The sequence below is a fragment of the Lathamus discolor genome, chromosome 2 (assembly GCF_037157495.1).
Source record: "Lathamus discolor isolate bLatDis1 chromosome 2, bLatDis1.hap1, whole genome shotgun sequence".
NCBI lineage: Eukaryota > Metazoa > Chordata > Aves > Psittaciformes > Psittacidae > Lathamus > Lathamus discolor.
Genome location: NC_088885.1, coordinates 8,212,180 through 8,239,400, shown reverse-complemented (window position 1 = coordinate 8,239,400; position 27,221 = coordinate 8,212,180). Strand labels below are relative to the sequence as shown.

The 27,221-nt window shown below is 41.4% G+C and overlaps 1 protein-coding gene across 1 annotated transcript in view; it reads left to right on the top strand.

The window, feature by feature from the left end:
* The window catches only part of CNTNAP2 (contactin associated protein 2), a 1,034,819-nt gene that overhangs the window by 680,517 nt on the left and 327,081 nt on the right, over window positions 1–27,221 (top strand). Inside the window, exon 11 of the mRNA XM_065665653.1 lies at window positions 4,940–5,046. Coding sequence (XP_065521725.1) covers window positions 4,940–5,046 — 107 coding nt within the window. The remainder of the gene's footprint in view (window positions 1–4,939; window positions 5,047–27,221) is intronic.

The window sequence follows — 27,221 nt, the reverse complement described above, 5'->3', positions numbered from 1 at the left end:
AAATGCCAGTATTTCAATCTAGTTTCTCAAAATATTTTCTGCTTATTATCTACAATCCTCAAAAAAGCAGCCTTTCCCAGTTTCATATCTTCATGCAGAAGAAACACCTCATATCAGTCCCAATTCATTTGGTACAGGCAGTCCCTATGTTCCTGGCAGAGGCAGGGGGGCTTAGACTAGGTATTTTGTTCTTCTCTGGTTGTTAGATTTCTCTGGAACTCACAGACTATTCCCTGTCATCTGACATCTGTGTATTCCCGGTTTTGTCTCTTGGAAAGTCTAGGAGTGGGGAGAAGCTTAGTGATTTACTAGATATTTGTATATAGCATCTCTGAAAAAGTATTAAAGCTTCAGGCAATGTTAACCCTCCAGTGCATGGATAGACTATTTGTATTTCTTGTGCACAGTCTATTTGGGCAGACGGTGAGGAAAAAAGTGGAACATGCAGTTTTCCCTCATCCTGCTGGAATATGAGAGTTGTAGTCTGTGGTTTTAAAACACAGGCAGTTCATTAATGCAGATTTCTTGCAAATAGCTAACCAGAGTTGACTACAGGTAAAGTGTAAAAGATACCAGTTACCCAAGTGGTGGTTTGGAGAAGTATCGTATATGTTTTTAGTAAGGATGGCATATTTGAACATCAGCAGGAAAGAAATGGAATGGCATGGGGTTTATTTCAGTATGGGAATGTGGTCCATTTTCTTTAGTCTGTGTTGTGGAGGACTGGAAAAAGAGTGATTCTAGAGGACACTGTTAATACTTGGACAATATTTAAGATAAAAGGAGGTGAAAGGAGTGGCTCCTATCACAGCAAGGCAACTATGTCTATACCAGCTGTTAGTAAGGAATATTGCTCATATTTCTCAGATTAAATATTGCTTCTGAATCAGCAAATAACAGAGGAATGAAGGCATAGCAATCACTTAGGATGATAAAAGAGTAAGCAGGCACCAGGTAGACACCAAAAGTAACTAGGTAATAATTGGAAAGATAGCCCTGTTTAATGCTAACATGTCATATTGTAGCCCTTAAACCCAGAAAACCAAAACCAAAAGGCATGGGTTTGTGCTAGTAGGTGACAGAGTTAACCTAATGTAATTTAACAAATTGAAAGAGATCAGTCCACATAACCAGACTCCTATTAATCTGATCTTGGTAGTGTTACTAAGGTTTTGAAGAAATGGAGGACAGCATAATCAAATACCTAGAAGCAGATAGAAGGGAGAGTAAAATGCAGCAGACTTTTTCAGCAATTGATTGTTGGGGATTAACCTATCTCATTCTCCAGTAAAGCACAGTAGTTTCTTCTCAGGCGGGAGAAATGCAATGGATCTAGTTTGTCAGATGTCAATGAAACAATTGATACACTGTGATGATGGAAGTTTTCAGCTAAACTAGGGAAGATGGGGTTTGAGAGAGGAATTGCAAAGTGACTTGTGAACTGGCAGATGGAATTGTCTTACAACTTACAATGATGGGTTAACTGTTGTCTGATAGAGTTTCTCAGAGATCAGTCACAAAGCTGATCCTATGTAATGCTTTGACCTTGGCTCAAAATCAGAAATATCCTGATGAAATGTGCTGATGACACAGATTCAGCCTGGAAAAATAATCAGAAAGATTCAGATGAAGTTACAGAACTAAGTAATGCTGTTGACAGTAGCAGCAAGAATTTCTGTATAAAGATGGAGCTGGTTGGTTGGAAGTGATTGAAGAGAAAAAGAATGGGGGCCTGTACTGAGGATATTTAATGTATTGAGCAATCTCAGGATGGCTTTGAGCCACTATTCTGGATTAGTCAGAAAACTGCTGTTTATCAAGGGAAAATAATTCCAGTAGAGAAATACAGAAATATTGATCAACTCTGAAATCACAAAACATTGCAAAAACCTTCTCCAGGGTACTCATTAGATCACAAATGCAAGTGGGAGCAGAGCTATGAGGAAGAGCAACGATAGAAAATCTGTTTTCCTACTGGATACTTGTTTTCATTAAAATACAGGCTGAGAGAGGTTTCAGTTGCTCTCTGCAAAATCATCAGATATAAATGCCAAAGAACAAAGGTTGTTTGAGACATAGTCCGTGTTACAAAAAAGAAAAACAACCCAACAAACCAACCTGTAAAAACCCTGAAGAAAACAGCATCTGTAAACTCTCTATGGATCATTTTTGGGGTGGAAATGAAAAGCAAGTGTATTACACTTGAAGGGATGAAGTTCTGTTCTACACTTGCCTTTCAGGAGGAGTCATAGAGTAGGAAAGTTCTCAACACAGAGTCAGCGAGAGTTCATAAGCAGCAGTGCTCAAGTTAGCAGTGTTTTGAACTGGAAGGGACACAACTCATTCTTTAGGACCTTACTTCCTATTCCTGGTTTTGTGGCAGCTTCTAACTTCAGAGCCTGACTCAGGAGGGAAGGGTGGTTTGGAAGTTAATTATTAGTCTTTTTAATGTAATGTAGCCTGATTCCTGAATGGAATTACCTAGGCATATGGTCTTATAATACAAATGAACTGCAATTAGAGCATGCATTGGCTTTGAGTGGATATGCTTTGTGTATATACTAAATGCTAAGCATAAAGTGGATAAACTATATGATTGCATATGCTTAAAGAATTTTAAAACTTCAAATTTCATAGCGGATGTGTATGGAAATATATATGCAAGATACCTTCTATCTAACCAGTATTTGTATCTTACTATCACTCTATGGCAAGAAGAGTTTTTGAAAGATAACGGAGTTCACAGTGAGAAATAATACTGCTCTTGATACATCTGCTGAATTAAAAACGTGGGCTTTTTTGTAATTTTTGCATTCTGGTTACCCAAAATTTCCTCCAAACTCCATTCCAGAGGGTAAGGTTTGTGCAAAAGGTGGACAGATGAGCAGCAGATGATGTAAAAGAGGTTTGCTGATAGATTTAATAGAGAATAAATCTTCTTAATCTGTCTGATAAGATAAACTAACAGAAAATTGAAAGTGGAGGGAGGACATAAGGAAACGATCCTGTAGTCTTATTTAAATTCCAGTTAGCACTAATATTAAGGTATTCTTTACTCCCTGTTTCTAAATGCATCATATTTAGAACAGGGAAAAAAAGATGACTAAAGGGGGAATTTGCAGATGCAGTCTAGGCTGGTCCAGCCATCGTACTGGAAGTATAAAATTAACATCAAGGAGTTTGCTGAGTATCTCTGGTTTTATGACTTAATATGCTGCATTAAATGGTACAGATAAATATCTGTTTTTCATATGTCCCTAGATTAAATTGTTTACCCCAGTTATATAGTCAATAATGAAGTATCTTTACTAGTTATGTTGCAATAAAAATAAGTTACACTGCAGTAAAATGCAAAACTAGTTGCTAGCATTATATGTGAAACTTCATATAAATAGCTGGTGAAATGCACATAGAAAATGGTTAGTTTGGTCATGGGAAAAGTACTTTTAAAGTAATGTATGTTCAAATGTAAATGAAGAAGAAAATACGTCAGAAGCAGTAATTTTGAAAGGCTGGAAAAAAGTACAAACTATATTCAGATTTAGGAACTTCTGTAGATGTTGATACCCTTGAATAAAAGTTACTTTTATAAGATTATTTTTGAAGTGTGACTGCTCTCTGCTTTCCCTACCCTTGTACTCACTAGCTGCGGGTTCATCGTATCAATTGTTAATCATTTAGATGTTTGGAAATGTGCCATTCTATTGCTCTTGGTTTTCATCTTTAATACATTTCATGTCATATGTTATTCTTGGTAGCTGAGTCATGTATGCCAATGCTGTCAGCTGGAACACGAGGATATAGAAGTCTAATAGGGTGTGCCCCCAGATACTTTTAGTTTTAATAGCCTGCTACAGAGGAAAGCTGTCCTTAGGTGTTACTTAATAGAGGTTTTTTTTAATTACCTCAGGAATATGATGAACTTCAGATTTATCATGGAGATAAGGATACTTAATTTATAATGTGTTTATAAAATATTTTTATTTGTTTAATAAGGGGTCTCCTAAGTTTCATTTTTAATATAGTAAAAAGTCTAGTTCATAAATTAGATTGGGCCAACTTAACATGAAAGAAAAACTCCTTTTTTCTTGGTCAGAAATGGAGAGCCTGTACTGAGTCTGACTCTAATGAATTTAATAAGAGAAAAAAAAAAAGATACTTTGAAATTATTTCAAAGCCCTGTCAAAGAAAAGAAATTTAATCGTTTCAAAGGTGAGCGAACATGGCAATTCCCATTTTCAGCTATCTTTGATAGGAAAGAAACTGGACAAACTCAAATCTTTGAAATCACATTTAGATAATATTTCAAACAATATGTTCTGCTATGACTTTGGGGTTCGCATTCCTTACACTCTCCAGCAGCAGCAAAGCAGGTGGTGGCACACAAGTGAGCAACCATTGCTGCAAATCGCTGTGAAGAAGAAACATGTACAGCTTCTATACTTAAGCCAGTTGTTTTAATAATACAGCACTAGTAATTTCCATCCCAGCCAGCAGGCAGTCTGCTTCCACTTTTTTCCATTGCTGGCAACAAGGAGATGAACAACAACTCACTCGCGTTCTTGCTTTAACTTTGAGTCACTTGTGGGACTGCAGTGCTTGAGGCATGACACCAGCTGCACAGCATTTTGTTCCTTTTGTGTTGACGCTGAATACCGATCAAACGTACTTTAGAACCCTAATTTTTGATGGGTGAATGTATTCCACCTTGATTGTGCTTTTTTACTGTTTGTAAAAGGGCTGCAGCAAGGCCTGGATGAAACACCTTTTGTGCAGTTGCGTGTTCAGGTATAAATTCTGTTAATCCGCCTGAAATAACAAGGATTAATTGCTAGGCAAGGATATGATACACTGCTCGGTCAGCTCACAATGTACCTGTGTGTAAATCTTGATGCTCATTTAGTTTTTTTCTTTCTGTCTTTGCATCTTGTCCTGACAGGTGTGTGCCCAATCACTGTGAACATGGTGGCAAATGCACCCAGACGTGGGACAGCTTCAAGTGCACTTGCGATGGAACTGGATACAGCGGTGCCACTTGTCATAACTGTAAGCCATCCTGGGGGACTGAAATTACAGTGGAGTAGGAAAGACACTGGTGTCTTCTGGTTGAGATAAAAAGTCAAAGTCTTCCTCTGGTTATATATATATATATATATATATATATATATATATATATGAAAGGAGGTGTTGGTTTATTCATACTCCACCATATCTATGTGGGGATGTATTTACGTAGCACTGTGCTGCACCATTGCAAGGGACCAGAGCAGTACAGCTGTCTTAATTAACGCATTCTGTCTTAGAAACACATGCTTAGTAATTGCACACTAGAGTTTCAAATGGACGCAGTGAATCTGCACTAAGCTGCTGGGGAGAGCTCATGACCCCTGCTAGAGAGACACTGATTCAGGCTGCTCATCCCAGAGAATATTCACATACTGATTTTGGGCCATTCTGAAATCAAATTATTTACTCTGTCAATATGAATTTCTCAAATAAGAATATTTCCTATGAACTTCACATGCCCTGCACTATCAAAGCACAGAAAGAAAAGAGAAAGGTACAGTTGCTCTTTTTATAGGTTCTGAACAATGTATGCTGAGTCAGTGGCATGTCTTCTGTTCCCTCTCTTGTATGCTAGAAGTGGGATTTCCAGCTATGAAGTGTATTCTGAAACAAGTAGAAGATACAGAAAACATATCCAGTCCTCTAGTTGTGTCCCTTCTTTTCCATAGCAAACAACCTGTAAATATTGAGGAGAGAATAGACATGCTTCTGAACAGATGAGAAGTTAAAATTGAAGCCAGGATTTACAGAAATACAGATTTTTGTTACTTTACTGTTTAACTTAACTATGGCTTTGTAAAATTTTACAAAGATTATTGCAGAATTACTTAATTTTCAGCCAAAAAAAAAATCCCCAAACCACCGAGAAAATGTTGTCAATTCACAATTGTCTGCATTTCAACAAAAAAGTAAGAGGGAATGTATTCTATATAATAACAATGAATATATATATGTATTGAATAGCAAAGTTATCCATGATCTGGCTACTGAACTGGTAAAACTGAAAGAGTTAAAAGACAAATTATGTTTATTACAAAGATTTATGTACCAATGCTTGGAGGAGGAATTTCATGGGCAGCCCTTTTTCCGCCAAGCGTGAATGTGCATAGTGATGCTGTGGTTGCGCCTCATCTTGGGAAAGGAAACAGAATTTACAGTGAGGGAGTATTTCAGTGAAACAAACCAAAAAATCTTATGTATAATATGAATATACTTATGAATATGAATATAATGCATATAGTATAATATTTTAAAGCTTTGGCTGATCTGTTACAGCCAGTTGGAAAAGATGATTCATATGCATGTTAAGATGTTTAACTGCAGGAATGGAGGGATGGAAGCTCAGTTAAGTGCATTTCAGCTAGTGAGCCTCTGCAAAGACATTATTTTTTAGGGGAAACTGTTATCACATTGGATCCAGGAGCCTGCTGGAGGTGAGGATGCTGCAGAGGTGAGCATGCTGCATCTGCCTTCCGCCCAGATCCAAGCACTAGCAAGGCTGTAAACGTATTCTATGTGGGCATGCGCCCACAGAGCCCATACACACCATATGTACATGGCTGGCATACAGATCATAGAGCATGAACTTGAGCACAGCACCAATGGCCTCATCCTGCTCGCCTTTGTGGCAGAGCAGGATACATGTGCACTAGTGAGGATGGTGAATTGAACATCCATAGCAACACACAGTGGATCCTTCTGGCTGCCCAGCTCAGCACTCAGAGCTGCTGATGCCTGGAAGCATCTGGGTGCCTCCAGGAACACTGAAACACTGGATGGCCTGGCTGGGTATTATTTGGGCTCCTGTCTGTGCTCCTCTGTGGGTGTGCAGATGAGCTTTTAAGGCATAACCTAACATAGTTTAGTCTACTTCTTGCAAAGTAGCAAGGACAAATGGATGGCATCACTTTTCTGAAATCACATTTATTACAAAGCAAAGAAATAATAATCTAAGGAGCTGTGAACATTTCTGTTAATAGGATTTTCACCTGCCTTTTATGGATAAAATAATGCAATAAAGCAAGCAAAAGGCACTGCTGGGCTGCAGTATCAAAAGGGGGATTTGGAGTATATTGTCCTGTCTTTAGCTATGGAATGGATAAAGTGTATGGGATTACAGATGTCCAGATCATTTGTAGACACACTGTTCAAGAGCCTTTACTTTTTTAATTTAGGAAAAGTTTCTAACTCAGATAGCTGAGCTTTTGTTTCGTTTTTGTGTTTAAAGAACATAACTTTAGTCTCTAGCATGTATGTTTCGGTACTTTTGGAAATCTTTCTTACAAAATAAGGGTGAGCAGAAAGTTACTCACTTGATAGATAATCCTGTCAGAATATGGGAAGTCTTAAGCGTTTTTAGAGTATAGAGTTTAATGGCACAAAAATGGGTGAAAAACAAAATTACAGATTCAAGCTATAAACTGAGACCACCTGAACTTTGCCGTTATTGAGCAGCCCATAGCTGTCAGTATTTACATGAATACATTCCAGTATTAGGTATAGCGACAAATAATGAGGGGTTTTGGTGAAGCTTGCCAAAGGCTGTAATTACACCTTCCTGAGGTTTGGGGTCTCAGCTCTGCTACAAAGGGATCTGTCCTCTCCTACTTGTGCAGCGTCCATGTGTACTCAGACACGCTTGGTGTGCTGCCTTCTGCTTTTGAGTTCTGATGTTTGTGGTGGTAGCCGAACAGAAGAGATGCTGAGGAATGAGAGAAGTTGAAATGATCACTGGTGTGTGGTATATGAATAACTGAAAACATTTTTAAAGAGCATTGTGGGTTGTATGGAATTTAACAGATGTCATGATTCTATGGGACAGGCAAGTGATTAAGTATAGATAACACTCATTCAGTACCACTTTACTTACATATAAGATTATTTTACAAAACAAATGATAATACTCTACATATTTTAATATATTTTTCTTTTCTCAATGTATATTTGTGCAGTAGATACAACAGCAGTTCTCAAAGAGGTTGGAGTCAAGACTGCATTAGTGGGGATTGTAACTATAGATGATGATTTTAATGAATTTGAATTTTGCTGAATTTAAAGGAACAAGATAATTCAGTTTTACTGAAGTATGTGTGGAGACTGCCAGTAAATAGATTTTGCTTTGGCCAGAGAATCCAACACTTCTCTAAGCTTTTGACCTGAAACAAGGCAGGGCTTTGCAGCCTTGACTACATTTCCAGTTGCAGTTTTAGGTTCCTTTGAATTTGAAATTCAAAGATAAATAAATCTGAAATAATAAATTTAATTCTTATTTTTTCTCCAATTGTGTACATGAGTGATGCACATTTGCCATTTTAACATCATGAAATAATTTGCTTTTCAGAACAGGACACTGTTACAGGAACACTTTTCATCTTTCAAATACACACCAGAATCTCCAAGCTTTGTGTCCACTGTCTGGTTATTTGTCAGAGGCTTAAGCTGGCATTCACAGAAAAAGGTGTCTCTACTCCACAGTCATTTGTATCATCCAGCTACAACTGGGTTCCTGGCCTTAATGGTGAATTAACCAGAAATAGTGGGAAGTTGTAGTTCTATTGCATGGTAAATATCCTAAAAATCTGCAAGATTTCTTGTGGTGAACAGATTCTCAGTGCCCAAGAGAATGCTGTGGCCATTTAAATATCAGACTAGAGCATCAGTGTTATCATTAGACAAGACTAAAAGATAAATAAATGTAGTTACCGAAAAATAATGATTTACAGCAATGCAACAGCTATAAAATTATTTAAAAATTATTAGGGTTGTAGTTAAGAGTAATTATCATCTTTACCTGTTTTATTGTATCAGCTATCACAGAATCACAGAATCCCAAGGGTTGGAAGGGACCTCAAAAGATCATCTAGTCCAACCCCCCCACAAGAGCAGGGTAACCTACAGTACATCACACAGGAACTTGTCCAGGCGGGCCTTGAATATCTCCAGTGTAGGAGACTCCACAACCCCCCTGGGCAACCTGTTCCAGTGCTCTGTCACTCTTACAGTAAAGAAGTTCTTCCTGATGTTAACGTGGAACTTCCTATGCTCCAGTTTGCACCCATTGCCCCTTGTCCTATCACTGGATATCACTGAAAAAAGCCTAGCTCCATCATCCTGACACCTACCCTTTACATATTTGTAAACACTGATGAGGTCACCCCTCAGTCTCCTCTTTTGCAAGCTAAAGAGACCCAGCTCCCTCAGCCTCTCCTCATAAGGGAGATGTTCCACTCCCTTAATCATCTTTGTGGCTCTGCGCTGGACTCCTTCAAGCAATTCCCTGTCCTTCTTGAACAGAGGGGCCCAGAACTGGACGCAATATTCCAGATGCAGCCTCACCAAGGCTGAGTAGAGGGGGAGGAGAACCTCTCTTGACCTACTAACCACTCCCTTTCTAATGCACCCTAAGATGCCATTTGCCTTCTTGGCCGCAAGAGCACATTGCTGGCTCATGGTCATCCTCCTATCCACCAGGACCCCCAGGTCCCTTTCCCCTTCACTACTTTCCAGCAGGTCAACCCCCAACCTGTACTGGTACATGGGGTTGTTCTTCCCCAGATGCAAGACTCTACACTTGCCCTTGTTAAATTTCATCAAGTTTCTCCCCGCCCAACTCTCCAGCCTGTCCAGGTCTCGCTGAATGGCAGCACAGTCCTCTGGTGTGTCAGCCACTCCTCCCAGTTTTGTGTCATCAGCAAACTTGCTGAGGGTGCACTCAGTTCCCTCATCCAGGTCATTGATGAAAATATTAAACAGCACCGGTCCCAGCACCGACCCCTGAGGGACTCCACTAGTCACAGACCTCCAGCTAGATTCTGCGCCATTGACCACAACTCTCTGCCTTCTTCCTTTCAACCAGTTCTCGATCCACCTCACTACTTGATCGTCAAGCCCACACTTCTTTAGCTTATCAATGAGGATGCTGTGGGAGACAGTATCAAATGCCTTACTGAAATCAAGAAAAACTACATCTACCGCTCTACCCTCATCCCTCCACCTAGTCACTTCCTCATAGAAGGCTATAAGGTTGGTCATACATGACTTCCCCCTCATAAAACCATGTTGGCTGTTCTTAATGACCCCCTCATCCTTGATATGCCTAGTGATGGAGTCAAGAATAAGTTGTTCCATCACCTTTCCAGGGATGGAGGTAAGGCTGACCGGTCTATAATTACCCGGGTCCTCCTTCTTGCCCTTCTTATAGATTGGTGTGACCTTTGCCATCCGCCAATCCTCAGGCACCTCGCCCGTTTCCCACGACTTACCAAAGATGATGGAAAGTGGCCTAGCAATGACCTCCGCCAGCTCCCTCAGCACCCGTGGGTGCATTCCATCCGGACCCATCGATTTACAGATGTCCAGATTGCATAGCTGATCCCTAACCCAATCCTCATCTACCAAAGCAAACTCCTTAGTCCTGACTCCTTCTGGGGCTATAGAAATCCGGGGCCCTCGGGGAGAGTCTTCAGGAGTAAAGACAGAGGCAAAGAAGGCATTCAGCACCTCTGCCTTCTTTATATCCTCTGTCTCCAGGGCACCCACTTCGTTCAGCAGTGGGCCTATATTGCCTCTTGTGTTAGTTTTATTTGCTATGTATTTGAAGAAGCCCTTTCTATTGTCTTTAACCCGACTAGCAAGATTGAGTTCCAAGGAGGCCTTAGCTGTCCTAATTGCCTCCCTACATCCTCTAACAATTGTCCTATATTCCTCCCAAGCAGCCAGCCCCTCCTTCCATAATCCATAGATTCTCCTTTTCCACTTGAGTTTGCCCAGCAGCTCCTTGTTTAACCACGCCGGTCTCCTAGATCCCTTACTTGACTTCCTACTCATTGGGACGCTCCGATCCTGAGCTTGGAAGAAGCGGTCCTTGAATGCTAACCAACTATCTTGAGCCCCTTTACCGCCTAGTACACTTTCCCATGAGACTTCCCTTAGCAGTTGACTGAAGAGGCCAAAGTTGGCCCTTCGGAAATCCAGAACTGTGGTTTGCTAGGTATTCTATTCCTCCCACACAGGATCCTAAACTCCACCATCTCATGGTCACTGCAGCCAAGGCTGCCATTGACCGTCACCACTTCGACCAAACCCTCCTTGTTGGCGAGTACTAAATCTAGCAGCGCTGCTCCCCTAGTTGGTACGTCCACCATTTGCATTAAGAAATTATCATCAATGCACTCGAGGAACCTCCTAGACTGTGAATGACTGGCTGTGTGAGTCTTCCAGCAAATATCGGGGTAGTTAAAGTCCCCCACGACGACTAAGGCATGTAGTCGCGAGGCTACTTCCAGTTGCCTGTAGAAAGCCTCATCAACTCCTTCGTCCTGATCAGGAGGTCTGTAATAGACCCCCACAACTGTATCACCCGTGCCAGTCTGCCCCTTGATTCGTACCCACAGACATTCCACTTGCTCCTCATCCGACCCCGGACAGAACTCAATACATTCTAGTTGCTCTCTCACGTAAAGAGCAACTCCACCACCTCGCTTTGCTGACCTATCTTTCCTAAAAAGGACATAGCCATCCATGACCACATTCCAGTCATGTGAACTGTCCCACCATGTCTCTGTAATCGCCACTAGATCATAACCTTTAGCCCGCACACAGACTTCTAACTCCTCCTGTTTATTCCCCATGCTGCGTGCATTGGTGTACAGGCATTTCAGGGAGCCAGTCCTAGTACCCTTTTTCCCCTGCGGGACAGGGTCTAAAAAGCTGTCCTTTCCCACAAGTGAAACAAGAGTTTGATAGTCCTCCTTAGCCCGCCATCCTTCAATCCCTAGCCTGTTCCTCTTGGGCTTGTCCCCAACAGGCCCAGTTAAATCCCCTTCCCCCTTCATAACTAGTTTAAAGCCCTGTCAATAAGCCCTGCTAACTCCTGCCCCAAAACCCTTTTTCTTCTCTGGGACTGGTGTATCCCGCCTGTCACCAGCAAACCAGGTGTCCCATACAGCAGCCCGTGACTGAAAAACCCAAACCCCTGCCTTTGGCACCAGTCACGTAGCCATACATTAACCTGCAGAGTCTTCTTATATATCCCTTCACCCTTGCTTGCAACAGGTATGGAGGCAAACACCACTTGCGCTCCAGACCCTTTAACCAGCCGTCCCAGGGCCCTGTAGTCTCTCTTCATTGCCCTTACGTTCCTCGTAATAATTTCGTCACTGCCAACCTGAAAAACCAGCAGTGGGTAGTAGTCAGACGGCTGCACCAGTTCAGAGAGTTTCTTTTTAACATCTCTAATCCGAGCCCCAGGCAGGCAGCAGACCTCCCTGTGGGGTGGATCCGGTCGACAAATGGGCCCTTCTGTTCCCCTCAGAAGGGAGTCACCCACCACAATTACTCTTCTTTTCTTCTTGGTTGGGGAAGTTCTGAGGCATGTGGGTGAGTGACTAGCCCTGGGTGACTCACTAGATAGATTTGCCTCACCATCTCCATTCACCTGGCCCTGAATTTCCAAGACCTCGTACCTGTTATTCAAGGGCAATTGGGAGGGAGGAAGGGATTGTGAGGGTTTTCGCTTACCTCTCTGAGGAGGAACCTCCCTCCATCCATCCTTGTCCATTAAGCTCTCTCCTTCTGCCTGATGGTAGGAGGGAAGGGGATCCATAACTTGTTGAACCACTTCCCTCTGCCCTTGCCTTAGGGTGTGGTTCCACCAATCTATTTCACTTTCACACTCTCTAATGGCTCTCAACCTTTCTACCTCCTCCCTCAGTTCAGCCACCTGCCTGAGCAGGTCATTTATTTGCGCACAGCGAACACAAGCAGTATCACTGGCTCCCTCCAATTTTAATCCCTTACTACCTAACCTTTTGTCGTGGTTTAAACCGATCCACACAGCTCGTCTACTCACCCCCACCCCCGACCCTCCCTGCTCCCGCAGGGATGGGGAGGAGAATCGAGAGAATGTAACTCCCACGGGTTGAGATAAGAACAGCCCAGTAACTAAGGTATAACACAAACCACTGCTGCTACCAACAATGATAATATTGATAAGAGAAAATAACAAGAGAATGCGATACCACCGCCGAACAAGTTCAACCTCCCCCGAAGAGAGAGTGTGCCCTTCCTGGTAACTCCCAGTTCCCTCCCTGGGCATGCCGTGCTGTGGTATGGAATACCTCTTTGGTCAGTTTGGGTCAGGTGTCCTGTCTCTGCTTCCTCCCAGCCTCCCCTTGTCCCCAGCAGAGCATGAGACTCAGAGTCCTTGGCCAGAAGAAACATTACTTAACAACAATTAAAAACAATCAGTGTTATCAGCTCTCTGCCCAGGCTGGAAGTCAAAACACAGAGCTTGCACCAGTTACTAAGAAGGAGCAAAACGGCTCCTGGTAAACCCAGGACACCTTTACAGCCTACCAAAGGCTGACCTGTTGTGCAGAGTTCTTAGGAGTAATATTTTTCCAGAATCTATTGGTAAATGGTTCCGGAGCCTTCACGAATAAGAGCTCATTTTCCTTATTCTTATCTCCATCATGATCTTGAGGCAACTCCACTTTGCTGCACTTTGCACGAGTTACACCACTAGTTTTAGGCTCTAATGTGCTTCCTGCTGTTTCCAGCTTCTTTAAAGCAGAGTGGTATAAATGTACAAATGGTGTATCATGATAAATAATGCTCATTCAAGCTTCTTTGCCTCGCGTTTCTAGTGTACAGCTCAATGCATGCTTTCTCTAGAATCTGCATGTAAGTGAAACGTAATAAAGGACTTAGAGTTTACCATGAGTATGATATATCTGCTTACTACCTCCTGCACAAGCTCTTAGATTTAGAAAGAGCTAGGAAAACTGTTGGTTTTGATCTAGATTGTTTGATCGTATTTGCCTTCTCCTTATGATTTCCAGTAGCAAAAAAGGTCCAGTTTGCACTTTGAAAATTAATTTGAATTAGATTCATTTTTACTCATATGAAAGACGAGTTCTATTCTTCTTTAATTTCACCTTCAGACAAACACTGTCCTTTTCCAGATGTACGGCTCCCATTCTTTCAAGAATATGGGACAAGAAAGGGTTGGTTTATGAGTCTTCAGTTATTCCATAGGAAGGACAAACATCCAGCTCACAATCTGTTGCTGTTAGTTCTGTAAAAGCAGTAGGAGAAATAGAACCTTACATAATCTTGTTCCTAGAAGAAGCATTAATTGCATTGGAATACACAGAGAATGCAACCCTGTTGAGAAAGAACATACACAGTTTGTAAGTTTTTAGAGGGGCAACATGCTGTAGGGTTTTTCAAAATGCCTATTTGAAATGAGGTAATGATTTTTAGTTTCCATGTAATGGACCTTGACCTCTGAATCCTCTGGCTTTGTCTCATCATAGGTTGTTGTAGATAAATGTTAACCTGTATTTTGGAACGTAATTCAATGTTAATAAGGAATTAAGCACTAATCTTCTCTCGAAATGATACATACATGAAGTGTCACTGGAAGTCTAATGGACATTGATAGATTTTTCCAAGAATATTGACTTTCTCCCTAAAATTAAATAATGCTTTAATAATGAGTTTAGTAGTATCTAGAAACACACTTTGAATAAGAAATATCTGTGTTACATACTTTGTAGAAGCTGTGATAATTTACATTCCTGAGTATTGTAAAAATAATCAGTAATCAGAAACCCAAATCTAATCTGCATAGGCTGTGATCTTCAGCAAGACTCCATCAGTTTGTAATAACTGATTTTCCTGTATTTCCATAAATAAGGAAACATGCGGAACACTGGACTTTCCACATTTAGAGTCTAGATAGGAAAGGGTGGCATGGATATTTTCTTGTCAGCAATTTGAGAAATAGTTCCACAGCAAGAAAGAAAATACGTAATTTGGCAAAAATATGTTTTGAACTTTAGGAAGACAAACAAAAGAAACTGTCCAGATGTATAGTCATCCCAAACAAGCAAAGTACTTCAAAGCAACACTTCTGTGCAGACTGGGGAGGTTGTGACAACAACGCGCTTATTCTTTGTGGTCTAAAACAGATTGGTTAGAAAAGGCAAAGGCCTTGCAATTCCACAAGCATATCAGTGCATTATTTGATCAGGAAAAAGAGTTTTTTTAACAACTAATAGACTATGTGTATGGAAGCTTCTTCCTTTCTTACAGTTGAATAGAGGAAAGGGGAAAGTGTGAATAGAAAAGTACTTTCATGAAACCTATGTCTGCTGCAATTAAAAGTACAGAGTGTTGAAGGCTACCTTCCTTGTTCAGTCTAATCTAAGAGAAACGAGCCAGACTGGCTGCTGAGAGTAAGATTCTCAGGAATCAGGTTATATAACTGTGGTCACAGAAACGCGCTAATTATTCTCAGGAGAATGTACAGGCAGCCAGAGTGCCTCCAGGCAGCAGGAGAGTCACCATCTTCTCTGGGAGATCTGAAAGGGGAGTCTCATTACTGACAAAACACAGGAAAAACCCCTCTAAACTTTCTACCATCTGACAGGATGAAAGTGGTTTGTATTGCACTGGGTCCTATTGAAAGGCGTTTAAAGGACAATGCAGCCATCAGGCACAGACAACACAAAGTGAAAGTCCTGTCTAATTAATTGAATATCCTCCTACAATGAAGTCACCTGTCTGGCAGATAAAGGGAAAGCAGTCAGCTAGTATTTCTGGATCTTAGTGAGGCCCTTGGTACTGTAGCTCACAGCATCCTTATGGACAAGTTTTCCAACTTTGAGATGAGCAGGTAGATAATGCACTAGGTTTACAACTGGCTGAACATGTGTGCCCTGGCAGCCAAGAGGGCAAGCATCATCCTGTCGTGCAGCAGACAGCATAACTTGGCAGTCAGAGAGGTGATTACCCCACTGTGTTTAATGTTGATGCGGCCTCATATTGAGTTGTGTGTGTGGTCCAGGGCTCCACCATGTAAAAAGGGCATTAAGGTACCTGAGTGCATCTAGAGTTGGGTAACAAAGGTGGCGATGCTGATCTCGTTTCCCTGTTAGCCAGAATACCAATCCCCTCCCCTCCTATCCGAAAAATAAGGTAACAGAGAGTAATTCCCCCCGCCCCATATCTTCCAGGGCAGCAAAATTGGCAAAACCTCTATGTAAGGAAACATTTAACACGTCAAAGTATTTTTCATCGGTATATCACACTAGATGCACTCCCCACCCCATCTGCCCATGGCTTTGGAAGGCTCATTGCAGCTGGAACAGGGGCACATTGTCCTGCCCTTGGCTGTCCTGGGGGCAGGCTTGTGCCCAACCCTGTCTCCTGCTGTCCTGGCTGGGCTTCCTGAATGTTCCCTGCGCCTTGCCTGATGGTTTCCTGGGCTGTCAACCCTACCCTGACCCAGCCTGGAGAGAGCAGGACAGTGTAACAGCTCCTGCTGCTTCCTAAAGAGACACAGTACATGTACAGCTGTCCAAAGATTTTTCTCTTTTATGTGTGGGTTTGTTTTTTTTTTTGTCTTTTAACTTAATATTCTCCTTAGATTCCAGAGAAGTGAAGGGAGCAATGTATTACAAATAACTGCTTAAAAATGCACAGAAGATGCTAGCATTGCTTCCTCTGCACAGTGTTCCTGGATGCTGCAGTGAGTTATGCTGTGCCAGACAAGTGTTACACTCTTACAGGGGAAGGTTTGAAGATCAAATGGTGTTACTCCTACTGTCAGCTTGGAGCGTACCCACATTGGGTTTGTGTGTACGTCTACATTGCATGCCACATTTAATGCTTAGTAAGAAACAAACCTTGTCCTGAGATTCTCCTGCTGCTTGCTTGTTTCCTTTGCAGAAAACACACTTCACTCTTAAAGCATGTTCCTGTGTGCAACAACATTTTCAAAGCAAGTTGGATCTGTTGGTCTATGAGACCACAGAGTAGATCTCCAGGTATGGTCATAGAACAAAATGTCTTGTCGCCAAGTCCTAGGAGGATCATACTGCCACTGGCAACATGAGCAGCCGCACCTCAGTGTGTCTCAGACGAGCCTCCGTGGCAGTGCAATTCTGACTTCTCCACTGCCATTGTCATCTCTGCAGTTTATTTAAAACCAGCCGTACTAGCAGGGGTCTTTGCTTTTGAGAGGAGGCATTCCCCCTGTTTAAAGTATAGACTGAAATGTAACACATCTTGTATAGCTCACTAAACGGTCCATGGTGAGGAATGGCTTTTGACCTCAAGCAGGTGAGACTGTTTGAACCAGTAACTTGGTAAGAAATGACTCTGCAACTCGCCACAAAAACAGGCTATCAGCTCTACTGTTGTTATTTCTTAACTCTCATTAGCTTCTGTGGCAGCTTTATTACAGCCAGGCTAATAACACTGAGTCCTGCCAGCACTGAGCCTTGTTAGCTTTGTAAGGAAAATCAGATCTTTATTATAAACACCAGTTAAAATCTATTTTCAGTCAGTAGATTAAGACCTGTTGCTTCCCTTTTCTTTCTTTAGTACTCTCTTCTTGTTACTTGGATGATGGTGAGATAACAAGTGAACCTTATAAATTGGCATTTCATGTACAAACTCTGTGGGAAAAAGCCTCTGTCAGAGAGGGTCACAGATATGATACCTTAGAAATTTCTTTCTAACTAGATACATCTATGCTTCTGACTTGTGCATCTGTTCATAACTGTTAATGGTTTTACTATTCATTGCTTTCACCCTTTGAATGCTCGAAGAGTGCCTTAGGTTTTAAAAGTCCGTGTTTCTTTTTCCCTGTGAAATGTTAACTACATTTTAAAACAAATTTCTGATCTTAAAATCAAGGTTTGATTTCTTGTGTAAAATATGTAGTACAAGATTTAGGAAAGATTTAGCATTTCTGTCATACCAAGAGATGAGAAACATTATGGGGACTTTTAATGTGATTAAATAATGATGATTTAATATAACTGAAGAGGGAAATGCCCAGTATGACAGGCCTATGCAACAGTTACTCATCATTAAAAGACACTTATTTTTTTTTAATTCGGTTCTCAGTTATTAGAAGATGGGTGGGGGAGAGAGGCAAATGCTAGGTTTTTTGAATAGGTAATAATTCACTATACTAACTTGGATAATTTGAGCTAAGTTGATGGGCATGTCGTATCTGAGTGGGTTTGGTACTGTGTTCCCAGCTTATTCAACCCTTAAATCCAAAACAGTTTCTTTCTTTAGCATATGCTGTGTTGTCCTTGTGTTCACCAGATCCTTTCTACACAGTCTTCCTGATCTGAAGCATATAAGCATATTTCTCACATTATTTTCTCCGTTGTGAAGATACAGAAGAATCATAAATACTTTTTGTGCTCACAAACTGTATTATATAAGGCATTCTTGTGAAAGAATGTTCTGTTCAAAAGACAGGAAGAACACTGCCTTTTAATACTGTAAGTGGGAGACACAGCCTAGTCAGGAATGTCCTAGATTTTGAGAAGACTTGGCACAAGACTGTCTTCCCTTCAGTTGTCCTGTGGTGATTTGTGTGCACGGCTGTGACGAACTATTACCTTGACATTTCTTAATGTTTGCCAGTGAAATGTGATGTTTTAGTCAGCAGCATCTTGCATGAACAAATCCTGGCTCCCAGAGTTCCCTGGCTCTCTGCAGAAGGCAGCATCATGATTGATGCAGGAAGGGATCCATACACATGCAAGCATCTGTGGACTAAGCACAGGTTAAGCAGCCCCTAGTACTGATTGATTTACCCAAGACTACCAGAGCTTTCATTGAATTCCCAGTAGCAAATTGGGAATTTGCATTAGTAAACTGGGCAACGTCTGAACATGCTGGGCTGAGACCCTGTAGTGGAAAGCTGGCATTTTAAGGCATGCAGGGGGACTTTGCAGTGCCCATCAGCCTTGTTGATAAAAGACAGATTATTTGAATTATATGAAAGGTGGAATGAAAAATAATGGTGGAAACATAAGTTGTTGAGCTTTGAAAATATGAAAGAGGAGCTTTCAGTAGGGTAAAATTTGAGTTGCTTTCATTCCTCCTACCCTCAAGTGTTAGAGATGATTTGCCTCCTTTGGGCTGATGGAGGACAGCTGCTGTGGAAGACACTAATGGGGATGAGAAGCACTACAGGGAGCTGCAGAGCTTGGGCTCTTTTGGGCCTCATTTCAGTTGATGGAGGGCAGCTGCTATGAGATGCGCTAATGGGATGAGAAGCTCTACAGGGAGGTGCAGAGCTTGGGCTCTTTTGGGCCTCATTTGGTTTGATAGAGGACAGCTGCTGTGGGATGTACTAAAAAGCATGAGGAGGCCTGCAGGGGGGTGAGGTGTGGAGTTTTTCTGTGGAAGGTGAGTTTACAGAAGTAGTAAGAGCTGTTGTTTGAGGAGTAGTGGGGAAAGTATTTAAAAATCTAGTATTGGGGCAGGGGGAAGTGATGAGAAAAGGGCAATCAGTTCTTTTAGCCCTGTTGTTACAAAGTTTTGTACTAGAAAAAGAAGAAAAGGGAGTAAGTAAGGCTGTGAGAAAAGGGATACAGTTCCTTACCCTTCCACATCGTACTTTTGAGAGTTGATGCTTGAGTGTCACTGATGGAGGCTGTGAGGTTTTGAATTGCTCTTTGAGGACCGCTGCTTTAAGACTCTGTGACCTGAGTAAAGTCAAGTAGGTTTCAGGAGGTGAATAATACTGCATTCAAGCTCTGCAGCATGGATGTGTGTCTGAGTAATGCTGATGGTAGAGAAAAAGGGAGGAAAAGAGTTAGAATTTCTGAAATCTCTAGAAAGAGGCTTTTGTCTGCTCTTCCATCTGAAGAAGCACTTCCAACAACTGATTGATTTCACCCAGTGATGTCAGTATCAATTTATTTTTCTCCTCCTTTCCCACACTCTGTATCTGAACTAATCAAATGTTCGCATTTGATATATGCTTTGCAGAAGCTCATTTCTGGGATATTTGTGTCTTTGCTGTTCAGAAGAGAGATTCTCAAAGCCTATTTATAAAGAAACTACTTTTGTTTACAGAACTGTATTAAAAGGATCATGCAATCAATATGTGCTAGTTTCCTAAAGAGGTTAATCTCCTTTCCAGTAATGGTTTTCAAAGGAAATGTCATCATAGTTTATAATAGTCTTTTTGGATTCATCCTCTATTATTTATTACGTGTTTTCAAAGGATTTTACATAATGTACTTCCTTTCTAAAGGTTGCAGGCTATTATTAAATTATCTCTTCTTTATTCGAATGTGATTTTAAAATGAGGGTGAAGCTGTTTGGTTTAGTCTGAAATCTTCATGTAATTTTTATCTGTAACCTGTAAGCCCCAAATAGCTCCTTTTTTTTTTTTTTAGCTGTTCCTGTAAAGCTGCCAAAAGAAAAGCTTTGTACTCTATATGTTTTTCTTCCAGTTTGGGGATGTTGCAGTTTCTTTGGTTCTGTACTCTAATATTTATATATTTAAAAATCAGTGGTTCTTAGTTTCAGTGCCATGAGCTATAGTTACTTCAGCTGCTACTAATTTATTATGTGTGGAGCTGAGAACTGCTCTGCACCAGGTGTTAGGAAATGTAGAATGTGTAATAAATTGGAAGTAACTTGTGTTTTTATTGTAAGTAAGTGGATGGAGTCTCTGTTCAGGGCAAAAAGGGCTGCAGATCCAAAATGAGTGATAGCATCTGTACTATCTGGTGAAGGTTAAGTGGAGAAAATGAGCATTAGGATGCAAAGTGGAAGATGAATAGTCAACCAGCAGTAATTACGCTGAAACTGAAAAATCAGCTGGAAATTACCAGGTGATGTGTGAGAGAGTGTCAGGGGCTGAAATTGGGCTTCATCTTTTAGCTGTTTGTACAGTTGGGCTGTTTATATATAGCTTTTAAGTTGGAATCAAGCATAAGGAGTTTTTAAGCCAAATTTCCGCTAGGTGGGGGAAATACATTTGGGGGCCAGTGCAATAACAGTATGAAGTCAGGGTCCTGTTCAAAGCCTTTTCAGACCCTTTCTTTGTTAAGACTTTTAAGATAACCAAGCAACACACCAATCCGTGGCAGTGTTCAAGGCCAGGATGGATGGTGTGGCAACTGAGGCACGGACTCCAGTTGTGATGCACTGAAATCATTTACTGAGCCAGCCTATAAGCTTTTTATAGACTTCTGCCTAGTGGTTAGTAGTTGTTAGTTTCTTTTAAGTACCTTTTGCAACATCATACTCTTTTCTCAACAAATCATGTTATTGTTCACATGCGTTTGCTTGACCAACTTATTTGTTCTCAGATGTGTAAGCACATCTCTCTGTTACTGCTTTCTGCTACGTTATTACTTTCAGTTTTCCCTTAAACATACATTCTTTTGTCTCAGTCCACATTGGAGACTTTCATTAGCTCCTGGGAAAGTCCCCAGTGCAGCATTACATCTTTGTCTTCAGTAGCTTCTTTCTTTCAGTAGCTATGGTTCTCAGAGATTATCTTGGTGTTCTGACTTCGACTCCTCTTGACTCCTATGGTTTGCAGCTGATTGAGGATCAGATTGTTCATGTTGTCGTTCAGGTCTGCTGGTGCAACTTCTTGTGCAGCATTCACCACAGGATGGGGCTTGGAGCAACCTGGTCTAGTGGAAGGTGTTCCTGCCCATGACAGGGGGTTGCAACTGGGTGAGCTTTAAGGTTCCTTCAGCCCAAACCATTCTGTGAACGTGCCTGAATTGGAGTCTGACTTTGGGAAAGCTCAGGTATTGGATGAGTTAAGGTTTTTTGCAAGCAACTGTAACCTGTGTTCTTTTGTTATTCAGAATGCACAGACAAATACTGTTCCTAGGGGACAGTTAGAAGAGAGCATGTCATTAAGAACAGAAAATTTATAGATAACTAATAGATCGCTCATATATACTGTAAAATCAGGATTAACTACCGGCTGGAAAGGACTCTGCATGTAAAGACTTGAATATTAATTACCTTATTCTTAAACTTTTCCATTGTGACAACCTAACATGTTGCTTCACTGTTGAAACACTTTAATTGAAGAAAAGCATTGAAGTGTTGATATTAAAATCCTGTTGACAGACATTAGAAAGAAAAAGCATGCTCTGAAGTCACTGTAATTCTGGCTTGCTGAGACAGCTGAGAGAATGAAGGTAATGCTAAGATCAAGAGTAGCTGAAATGATAAACTTAAGATACAAATGCAGATGTCTTTACCTCTCCATATGTAACTTTAATATTTTTAAAACCTCAAAATAAGGGAACATCCTGCTTTTTAATTGTGCTTGTCATTATAAAGGCAGTATGTACCAATGGATAAGCAGACATATCTGGGGTTTGTAGCATTCCTATCTACATCACCTAGCGTAGAAAGATTTGATAAATTCCCTATTTATAATGAATTTTCCTGGATGTGGAAGTCAGTATGAGCAGTATGACAGGACTGTGGATTGAAAATTAGCATACTTGCATTCAGTCCTTTTTGTTAGTGTTCCCTGGTGATGTAATTTTAGGGCAAGTTATTTCTCTTTCTCACTTATGTGGGATTTTTCTTGGTTTGTATTTTTCTCCTTCTTTATACAATGGGAATTATGATGTTCTTTCTAAGTGCTTTGAGACTTAGGAAAAACGTTGCAAGCAGAAGAGCTATTTGAGAAGATGGGAAGAAAGCTTGCACAAAAAACACCCCATAACCTCTTTTCATTCCAGAAGTGTAATGACAACTGTTGATCAAGGTAAAATCAGACCTGCATTTATAATCAACCACACTGGAAACATGCTAAAGGTTGTTAATGTTTTAATTTAAAAACTGCTTTTGAAAAAGCAAACTATTAAAGAGAAAGATGAAACTGTTCCTTGGTTTCCTGTTACCCTGGAAGGGAGAATGATCTTCCAAATCTGCTAAGCACCTCCAGTTACTGCCTTATTATAGAGTTGCGGTTTGTGATCTTAGTGTATGAATGTGTAGGATACTCATGCTGCAGGTATGAAAAGCAGACTCTAGAGACCTTTGCACTTCTACCTATGTGTGACTGGAGGGGCATAATAAGGGCTTCCCTAGATAATCTGCTGGAGAAAGCTTTGCCGTCAACTCTGGCATAGTCCAGGTGTAAGACTGGTGGCCAGTTACCTCAAATATCTAAGAATTGACTTCTCAGGCTTGCTTTAGCAGGAGCCACTCCTCTTCTTTCTGGAATGTAGCTTTGGAAATGCAAAACGGTACAGAGCAATCCAGACTTATTCTTGAGATGGAGGAGAAGCAGTGAAGCTGTCTCTTCTGCAGTGGGCTTTAGGGTTGAACCCTGCTGGGTCTTCCCTTCCCAAGTACCATTGCTTATTGCAAGCTGACTCTTTGGGGTAGTTTAGTTGGTTTTGTCCAGGGGCAAAAGTGTGGTTTTTTTTCTGGGAGATGTGTTAATGTTTTGTGCCTGAAAGCAATGGAAGAGACTATTGCATTGTGCCTCTGCTGATGAGATTAAAGGCTGATCATACCCCAGGCCTTACTGATGACTCTGAGTCTGTGTCACAAGCTTGAAGCGATGGGAAGTGTTGCACTTGTGGAAGAAAACGGAGAACAAGGATAAGGAAAGCCGAAATTAATTGTAAGGGTAACAAAACCTGGCAGTTCAGTTTCTTACTGCTTTGTTTGCTCTATAGCAGTGTTTCAGGTGGTTTGTGTGTGGTAAATTTGCATTTTTTGATTAAATGGAGTGAAACCCTGAGATGCTACTTGTTCTTTTTATCCTATAATTTACCCTAATAGCTGGTGTGACAACACTTATCTTCACAATATTAAATGTAGGGCTCCAGTAGTAAATGAGCATAGAGCGTAATTGCTGCTTCTTTTACTATACTTCCGTGGTCAATATATATTCTGGGTGGTACTCTTTTGATTTAATATGGTTCTTGTTTATGGATACTACCTTTCTCAAATGTGATTTTCCAGTATATTCAGGCTTCTTTACAGTGGTAGTTTTTGGCTGCTCTACATGCCTTTCTTAGGAATTAGTTGTCCACATTGACCTTTCTCACTCAGAGGTAAGAGCTGTGATAGTTTTTCTGTAGTTCTAGTATAGTGGGGGTTTAGGTTTTACTCTCCTTCCCAATATGCTGTAATTTAAACGGGAGACAAAGCAGGCCAAGTTGTAGGACTACAGTCCATTAGTGAAAGTAGGTGTTTGGTATCATCATACTTCATTACTGTTGCTTTAAAATGTCACCTTAGGTTACAGAGCTAATAGGTATCTTGGCTACACAAGTGGTAGTAGAAGTAATGAGAGGTTACTGGAACTCCTTAAATATTTTACTGGGAAGCATCTAGGTATGTTTACTTTTAGATACCTTTACAAAGACATGGAAGATGCAACTGTTTCATAAATAATGTTTGTGCTGATATTAGCAGAAGTATTTAAATGTGGTGTAGTTTGTAGTTCTTCATGCTCTCAGTAGGAGTCTTAGCTGTACTATGTAACGTGTACTTAGTTGTACATCTGTCCCTGTTCATTTCACTGGAATGTACAGTCTGTCTTTGAATCTCATCTTGCAAATTTTTAAGCCCATGTATGCCTCTGTAGCTTTTATGTTACCTCACTTATGACATCCATATTCCCTAATCACTTGTTTAGGAAACTTTCGATTAAATTCTCTTATGTCTGTGGTTGCTTTATTATATATGTTTTCAATATACTTTTAGATTCAGAAGGATCTAGTAGTAGATCCTCTAAAACAGAGGAAAACATAACATGCTATTTGGCACGAATGCTTCAGAACATTACACATATCATTGCATTTCTCAGGCTAAACGAGCTACAAGGACTTGTTACGGCTTTCTGAAATTTTTAGCTATGCCTTTCCTTCTTAAAACCCCTTCTGTTTTCCCTGTTTTCATGTTTCTCAATTCCTTTGTGGTTGTGTATCAACCTTTACAGTTTGTTTCCTGATTTTTGTCTTTCCTTCTTTAATTAAATTTCTGGTTTTTTTTCTTCTTCAGCAAGTCTTTGTTCTTATTTTCTTGCAGCAGTCTGGAAGATCATCATCAATTTAGAAAGCTCTGCTGGACAGAAGCTAGGAGCTTCATCCACATCTTGATCACTTGAGCTGCTTGTCAAGCAGTATGTTGCTGGTCACAGAGAAGGGAGATATGCTGAGTATCAGTGTAGCTGAGTAAAACCCACTAGCTCAGGGCTCTGTAAGAAGTTAATTGCAGCCATAAATAAAAGGGGAAATGGCTACAGGAGGGGTAAATACATTATTAGGACAAGCAGGGTTAGCCAGGGCTTTCCAGGTCCCCACAGCTAACTCCCCTTGATCTCACCCCTAGAGACACCCTGTTCCTCTCACATCCAGAGCTGATGCTTGGAGATTCACTCACCCCTGCTTGCTCCTAGGGTACTTCACTAGCTTGCTGGCTAGTTCAGCTTGATATTCAGTAGCCATCACACACTCGCACAGCTGCTCTTGCTCCAGTGACTGGCACCATGGACACAGGGACCCTCTGGCCTGTGGTCTGCTGCAGCTGCTGGTACCTACACCCTCATACACAGAATTGAGAGCCCCTTGCCCAGGAAAGATGTAGACAGGAATTTAATGAGAAAGCAGGACAGACTGCTGATCAGCTGAAGGGCACAACCAGGCAATCTTACTGACCAATATTTACACTTGCCTCTCTTTTTCAGACTTTCCTTCTCCAAATCACCTAACCATCTCCCTTTCCCTGGCTTTGGTTCTGCCCCTAGTCATCCTGTAAGTCCTGTGCAATCCAGAGCTATGTTTTGTGTGCATCCTGTGATGTGTCCTGCCCCTAAGCAGCAATGCCCTTAGCCTGAAAGATGTTCTGAGAGCTGCTCCCCGTGACCCACAGTGATGGGCTCCATGCCCAGACACTGGAGCTGAGGCTGTGCTGGGGCAGCTGCAGGTAGGTTGGTTGTTGCTTGGGAGTCCTTGACTTGGGCCAGTCTCTGGGCTTGTGCAGATGGGCCTTTGGGCTGATGGCTCCTAAGATGGACCTGGGAGCAGCCTGCCAGGGTATTGTTTGGGCTTCTCCCCTGCTATTGCATCTCTGGGCTCTCCTCTGGCTGTGCAGATCAGCTTTTCTCACAAAACCTGACCCTTTCACCATACTCTCATCCCCTCAGTAGGTACTCTGAATGAATACAGTGTACTACTGAAACACATCCCAAAGAAAGAGTGCCTGCCAGCCAGGGCAACCTCCTGGGTACCTGTCTAACAGGTTGCTAATTTCACAGCTCATCCATTATGTGCAAAAGATGTGAAAATGGTAGGTTGCCAGGGCACAGTCATTGGAGAGAAAACATGAAAAAAGGGACTTGGAGCAGATGTTTCTGCTGGTATTTCTGTGGCAGTTGGAAAAGTTGAATTGTGTTGTCACTGCAAATTGCTTAGTGATTAATGGAAATGACAGAGATGATGCATTGGTTCTGAATTGGTGTTATGTTGATAGAGGACATTTTGATTGAGATAATGTAAATGCTGATATGAGCATTTGTTTCTGTAATGTTTTAGTTCTTTTCTGTTGGAAATAAGTGCTCAGCTCCTTTGGAAAAGCCTTTTCGGTCAAGTGTTTGTGTGTATAGCAGTTATTTTGTAGGTAAGCTGCTGTTTGGTGTGGTTTGTAGCTTTTCCAACATAAGCTTTTCATGTGAGCTTTTAAACAAATTTATTTTATTTGACATGGGGTTTTCTAATCACTCAAAGTTTTACTCCAGTAAAACTTCAATTGAGTAATACACTGTCCTGGGTTTACCAGGAGCCGTTTTGCTCCTTCTTAGTAACTGGTGCAAGCTCTGTGTTTTGACTTCCAGCCTGGGCAGAGAGCTGATAATACCGATTGTTTTTAATTGTTGCTAGGTAATGTTTATTCTGGCCAAGGACTCTGTGAGTCTCATGCTCTGCTGGGGACGAGGGAGGCCGGGAGGAAGCAGAGACAGGACACCTGACCCGAACTAGCCAAGGAGGTATTCCATACCATAGCACGTCATGCCTGGAGGGGGAACTGGAAGTTACCCGGAAGGGGCAGGCTCTGGCTCTTCGGGGGGGTCGAACTCGTTCGGCGGTGGTATCGCATTCTCTTGTTATTTTCTCTTATCAATATTATCATTGGCGGCAGCAGCAGTGGTTTGTGTTATACCTTAGTTACTGGGCTGTTCTTATCTCAACCCGTGGGAGTTACATTCTCCTGATTTTCCTCCCCATCCCTCCGGGAGTGGGGAGGGTCGGGAGGGGGGGTGAGTGGACGACCTGTGTGGATTGGTTTAAACCACGACATACACCCTGTTGGGGTACCGTGTT